General features: G+C 46.1%; 1 protein-coding gene across 1 annotated transcript; it reads left to right on the top strand.

The window, feature by feature from the left end:
• Positions 1-290: 290 nt before the first annotated feature.
• On the top strand, positions 291-4432 carry LOC147990670 (uncharacterized). The gene is made up of 3 exons (XM_087538344.1): positions 291-333; positions 423-1608; positions 4249-4432. Exons 1-3 carry the CDS (start codon positions 291-293, stop codon positions 4430-4432), a joined length of 1413 nt encoding a protein of 470 aa, XP_087394470.1.
• Positions 4433-7404: the final 2972 nt, after the last annotated feature.

The following is a 7404-nucleotide window of genomic DNA, read 5'->3' as shown; positions in this document are numbered from 1 at the left end:
CAAAGCGTCAATTTTCGATCTACAACGACAAATGCAAGGCGCACAATCAAGATTGCGAGAGCGCATCGAGAACCTCTCCATCGACATTCGTCACTCCAAAGCGAGGAAAAGGGACTACATCGACAACAAGCTTTCCGCACAAAAGGAGGAGCAAGATGCAAGGATGGAGGAGATTAGAGCCTTGATCAAGTCTTCTTCCCCTTCGTCATCCTCAAGGTGGCGACATTCAAGCCACAAGTCTTCGGAGCGCCCAAGCGATGCAAGCGCAAGTCGTCCACGTCCACATCTCCATGGCGACCACCATCACATTCGTGATACACATCGTCATGAAGGGCAATTCACCTCCAAGCATCATGTGCACGATGACGACGAACGACATCTACTACGAGCTCAAGCACGACAATGACATCATCATCATGAAGATGGTACACAAGCGCAAGTGCACAAGTCCCAACAAGCACTACCTCACGCCAAGTCGAAGCTTCATGAGCACAAAAGAAGACCGCGAGACGACCACCACAAAGACGGTGCTACGACTACATCAACCACTTCGGCATATTCGCCAAGTGTTCTCAAGGCATCTTCGCCTTTGGACGTACGGCATCTTCGCCTACTTCCCACGTGTACGCCTACATCGACTTCATCAAGTCCAAGGCGACTACCTACGAGCGAGGGCAACACTTCCATATTCGGAAGCCCCCCAAGGAAGATGGCTGAGCATGGGAAATTCCCTTCGGTCATGGAGACGAGCTACGAGGTGCCATATCATATGGGCCTCCAACAACAAGACGGTGACAAGAAGGTTGAGCATGGGACTATCCCTTCAACCAAGGCGGCGATAGGAGTTGAGCATGGAGACGTTTGCACCAACATCTCTCCGACACCCACATATAAAGAGATGACCCAATTGCCATGTGAGGAGAGCCACCCCACCATGAGTGATATGAGTGACTCCACCACACGTGACATTGAGAGCATTTCCTATGAGAGGATGAGTGTGACCACCACTAGCCCCACACTTGAGAGCATGCCACACATCCTATGTGAGGTTGAGAGCCATTTGAGTGACTCCACCAACCATATGTGTGAGAGCATCCGAGAGGGAGTGAGTGAGCCACAACACTTAGTGAGTGAGGTAGTTGACACGGCATGTGAGGCCACTTTGATTTCTAACGACTTAACCTGTACTTCTAGTGTGTTTTCTTCTTTGGTGCTAGGTCTCCTACATGACGACACGCCTATCCTCGACGAGTCCATACCTCCAATGGAGACGACGATGGCCATGGTGGAAGAAGATGCACCACCCACATGGTTCCATCACGATGAAGATGACCACGACTTGGTCTCCAACACCTCACCTACAACACATGAGAGACGCTCCAAAGGTAAGATAGTTGATGGTACTTCTCTTGTCCCACTAGTGGACTATCTTGACATCGATTGCTCCCATGATGTTGACCTACCTATTACCATGCTTCACGCAAGTGAGACTTCTTCATGCCTTGACTTACCTATTTATGATGAATATGATGATGAGCATGTTGAGTTGCCTAGTTGTGATTCTATGCTTCATAGGATATCTTGTGAAAATTCTATTGGTCACTTCATGTTTGACAATCCATTGAACTTGTCATATGCTATGAGTGAGATCTCCCATATAGCCTCATTTCAATCTCAACATAGTAACTATGCATGCCCCATTAAAATACATCCCATTTGCACTTATGGCATAGATGACGAGATGATGGTCATTGGCTTTTGCTTCTCTTGTGATGATATTGCCATGCTTCCTTTACATGATTTGCGCAATTCATCTACTATACCATGCCATGATCACATTGTTCCAAATATGCATTGTTTTGGATGTTGTCAATATTCTCCATGTGATGTTGCTACTCATGCTCATGAGGAGACCCCCATAGTTTCCTCATACATATTAGGAGATCTTGATGCATTTCATACTTTGCATGATTCCCATGATAGTGTACACCATATGCATTCCATGAATAATAATGCTCTAGATATTTCTCATGATGCATTACATCCTTTGAGTCTCCATTCTGACATACATCATAACAAACCTCTCATGATGGATGACATGTTTCTATATCGCGCATCTCATTTATTTGAGCATTGGCTATTTTGTGCTAACAAACACACGCACGTGCACATCATGATGGATGATGTGTACATCTACCACGCACACACAATTTTCCCTTTGTCTTTGTTTTGTGTAGGTACTCACGTATACTAGTTAACTTCTCAATCCCATGAGTTGACGAAACGAGCTCTTGAGAGCAATGATGACTTGGGATCCCGTGGACTTTCATTCCCACCATTCCTTTTGCGCAAGGACTACACGCATCTCTTTTACTTGTCTCTCACACGGCTAGGAGCTATTTACCACTTGTCACCTTATGCTCATTTTCCCGTGTTCACTTTGCATGTTATTTTTACTCCTATGCCTTTGCCATGCAATTGTGACCCTTGCTTGCATCTACCCATGATTCACCATTATGCTACTCCTATGTGTATTTGCATGCTTGGTGGAGATCCTTGTTGCTATTGCCATGTTTATCATGTGCCCCATGATATTGATGCTATTTTGCTCATATATTGCCTTTATGCTTGTGAAATGTCTTGTGCATTATTCATGACCACTATTTGCACACATGACATACTTGACATGATTCCTTCTAGTACGTTGCATCTTCGCACTACTAGCTTGCTTGCCTTGATTCACATGATTGCTTGCTTTGTCGCATCACCCATGTTCCATTCTTACTTGCTTTCTTGGGTTGATGACGTATATGTTCATGCCCCTCACATGATATATTTTGTTCATTGTCGCTTGCCTCCAATTGTTGCATCTATGCTTATTGATCGTGGAGACTTGGACACCTTACTTGTGATGCATGCTTGCTTGATTACGCCTATTGTATTTGGTTGTTCTCGCGTCATATGCCACCATACTATGAAATGCTCCCTTGTCCTTTCTTATGATGAGCATGATGCATCCACTTGTTGGGTATTTTACCGCACGAATGATAGGTTTTCCGCTAACCCCATTTGTTTTTCCGAGTGTTTGTCATGTTCTTTCATGTTGAAGGATTCACAAGGCGATACCGTCATGACACAATTTGGTCATGTGGAGGCATACATGATGTGCAACACCAACATTTGCGAGAATCTCCTAAAGGTGAACTCCTTCCCTTTGAGCCATCCTCAAATATGCATATTGGATGGGTCACTCTTTCATTGTTGTTTCCTTCTTCTTGTCTACATGTTACATCTATTGGATGGAGGACCGACCTTGGAGATGGAACCCACGGACCTTCAAGTTGAGGAGCGCTCAGATTTATTGGATGCACCTTCGAACCTCCACTCATGCCACAACATCGAGCATTGGTATACCAACACCTCCATATGTGTTGATTGTGTTCACACATGTCATGCTCGATGGACATATCATACACATGACAAATTTGCATCTTATGCATGGATTGACTCACATCATGATTGCCTTGTTGCATCTTGTATTCCCATGTCATCCATGATATATGAGCTTGTGCATTTCATTAGCAAATTTGTTGTGATATACCTTGATGGCATATTCATACATCATGATCTTATTGCCTACCATCAATTGCATGATCACATCATATTGAGCATCCATTGCCATATTCATGCTTTTGATAAACCGTCTCACTATGACATCATTTTGCACCGTGGTTGCATTCATCATATTCTTGCTTTTGCTACCATGAATGTTGTGCATACATTTCCATATCTTTTGGATAAGCTTCATGCACCTTGTCATGATCAATCTTGTTGCACGGACTCATTCTTACATGATGGACACTTTGTGTGCTCTAACCATTGTATTTCCGAGTGTCATTTGTGTTTGCTCCTTTTGCATGTATACCACTCCGGCGACACCTTGGAGTACTTGGATTGCGCAACGTCTTCCACTCCGTCCAACTACATGTCCGTCCACGACTACCGTTTCCATGGTGATGAGGATCACGATCTGAGGTCGGATCTTTCCCTAGGGAGGGGAGATGATGCAGAGCATCCCACGTTCATCCCCATGTACACTCCGACTACTCTCCAAACCCCAAGTGGACATATGACGAGACCTCGAACATACGCCATTGGACACAAGGTGAACTCGCTCCTCTCCGAACCATCACTTTCTACATGTGAGATATGGCTACTACCTCCAACGTGTGTTCTATGCATGAGCAGGTACTTGGAGGAAAGCCACGAAGTCACCACATCCAACGGAACAGCTAGCGAGGACGCCAAGTACAAGGACCAAGAGAAGAAGTTGCGCGAAGCTACAGCCACCGGACGACCGGCCCAGCCCGGACGTCCGGCCCCTGAGGACCCGAGCCGAATCTACAGACGACCGGAGCCACCGGACGTCTGACGACTCCCAGCGCCCGGACGATCGCCAGACACCGGACGTCCGACACTCTCCAGCGCCCGGACGACCGACGCCGACTGGACGTCCGACACCACCTGTCCAGAGCCAAAACGCCGGACGTCCGACATGCACCAGACGACCGGACCCTCGCAAGCCATCGGACATCCGGTACCTGTCGGACGTCCGACGCCTGTGCGCCCGCCCGTGTGTTGGGCCGAATCCACTTACCCTTTCATTCGCCTAGACTATATATACTCCTCCACCTCCTCCTAGTTAGGGTTAGAGTTGTGTTAGCTCATTTGTGAGATAGAGCTTCGCTCATCCATATCAGATCTACTCCTTGAGATAGACCGCGACCCCTCTTCGGAGAAGATCCACCTTGGATTCAAGACCTCCTTGCGGAGAAGATCCCCTTGTGGATCTAAGACCTCACGGAGAAGAACCGGCTACCCTTTGTATCGTCCGTTGTTGACTTTGGATCTTGTATCTCCCTTTGTGTTCATGGATCTAGCGCATGTGTGATCATTCTTGTTGGTTTGAGTGTTCTCTTGTGTTCCCCTCGTGATTTTCCCCTCGTTTCCCTCCTTGTGTTCTTCGCGGGATCCGCTCCTTTCGTGAAAGATCGGGCTATAGGATTCCTACGCTACATCACCATAATAGCTTGTGGCTGCACACGGAAGTTTCTAGCATGAATAATCTTATGATCCCTTTGAGCCTGGATGGCGAACCATAGGATGATCGCACGGTAACCCCCCGGGATCTCCTAGGACAACACTGGTATAACCCCAGGTGTCCGGGCAAACCACTAGTATATCCCTAGGGTTCCTCAACCAATCCACCCGATGTGTATTAACGTAGCCACCTTAAGTTAATCATTAATTAACAATCTCACATCTGTCATGGATCACTCAAACCAAATCTCGTCTACGAGCATAGCATGGAAACCCTAGCATAACATAGAAGTAACTTCCAAGGTTTGATATAAATGGGCAATAGGTTCTACCTCATCAAGTACTTCCCAAACCCACATGTTATCAAAACCTACTCATGCAATGTTTGAGGGTTGAAACTAATGCATAAAAACTGGGTATGAAAGGGGTATGATCAAAGTGTGAACTTGCGTCGTACTGTTGATGAAGATGATTCACACTCATAACTCCTGATAGGCTATAGTATGGCTAGACCATCCCTACCTGATGTGTACATCTCTACATATGTACGTTCATTATACCTGGGGGATTATCGTACAGAAGCTTGCTATTATTTTTCGAGCATCAAGCCCAATACATATGCGTCTTTCCATATGTACCTTTTCTTCGCCATTATATGCATCAATATGACTTAAGTTTTGGCCAAGCTGGGTTGCCTAGCTCCTGTGCTTATGCCCTACGTTCCCGTTAGTTCGGCTAGGGCATAAAGGGAGCACCTCTGCGATTGTTACTGCCGGGTCATGCGGATGTGTACCTCAAACTGGGTGAAGCCGTAAGCTAGTGTTCTTAATGGAATATTTGGTCGGCGAATTAAAGATGTTTCCGCATTCACTCCATTGTGAACCCCAGATGTTACTTACTCTATGATTTTTTCAATCACAGTTCGGACATGCACATTAAACGCATGCACACCCAGGGAAAGGAACCCTTAATGGAACTATTCTCTCTGGAAGATGTTTCTTACATAATGTAATATAACATAACTAGCTGGATACACATTGTTTGTTCGAGCAATTATGACCCCTACGCCTGGTTCCCATGCATATCCCGATATATTCTATCGTTAGGGTATTTGGAAACACTCCGCACCTTCGGGTCCAAAGGTTGAAGCAAAAAGGTCAGCGATGACAATTGTCTTTATTATCCAGCTAGAAGGAAAGTACATAGCACTCAAGACTCAAAGACATCCTCTTCTATACCGTCCAACAGGCGGTCTAACTTACACTCCTGTTGGGAATATCTAGCGGCCACTTCCACTTGGTCATATACTAAACTAACGGGAATTTCTTCCCCATTCGACCCTACCGGTCCAACCCGGGCCATGTGATTCGGATCTAGCTTGGTATACTGCGTTTTCACCATGGCCCGGGCCTCTCGAGCACCCTCTCGGCAAGATGATATCTTCCACAGTCAGATACACCGCCGCGCTCCCTTGAACAGCTCTACCAGCTTCTCCATGCTTCTTGGAGGGGAGTTGGATGTCCATAAGGCCTTGGCCACACTCCGCTCGTGCAACTGCAATAGCCCTTGCAGAAGATCACTTGATGATCCAAAAACCTCCTCCTCGGGGCGGTTCATCAATACACTTGCAATTACAGCTATATCAGCTACTGTTACCTCCAAACTGTTATAAGATAAAAGCGGTCATGTATTGAATATGCCGCCTCGCAGCTTCTTGTTCTCCTTCACAGCGTCAGCTAGCTGAGCTCGCACATGTTTCAGTTCTTCGCCCAGCTTGGTGTTTGAATCCTGGAGTTTCTTTTTCTCTTGAACGACTTTTGTTAATACACGCTCGCCCACTGCTAGTAGCTTTTTGGCTCTGTGTTCTTCGCCTCGAGCGGCATCCAGCTGCTCTCGTAATTGGTCTAACGACCCAATACAAAGATACGCACCTAGATTCATACTATCAGTGTATCATTCTGAATTCTCAATAGAAGGAAATATTACCGGGAGATGCCTTGTATTTCTCCAGTTCGGCATTGGCAGCAAGCAGCCGGCGCTGACACTTTTCTAGTTCCTGAGTTAACAGGGTTTTCTTCTCCATAAGCACCTGGTTGTACATTGATCCTTAAATCAGTTGTTTCAACTCCTTTATGTCTCAGGGGCTACTGGCATATGGTTATCATAGTCAGACAAAGCAAATTTACCTACACATCATTCAAATGCTGCTTTGTGGCCCTGATAAGCCCATCTCGAGCAGCTCGGATGTATGCATCGGCCGAGTTGAAGGCATAAAACAACTCTTCTGAAAAGCCAGGGTCTTGT

This window comes from Triticum urartu, chromosome 1A, assembly GCF_056163025.1.
Source record: "Triticum urartu cultivar PI428250 chromosome 1A, HENAU_Tu73, whole genome shotgun sequence".
Lineage (NCBI taxonomy): Eukaryota > Viridiplantae > Streptophyta > Magnoliopsida > Poales > Poaceae > Triticum > Triticum urartu.
The sequence above is the reverse complement of the archived record's forward strand: the minus strand, read 5'-3'. Positions and strand labels throughout refer to the sequence as shown.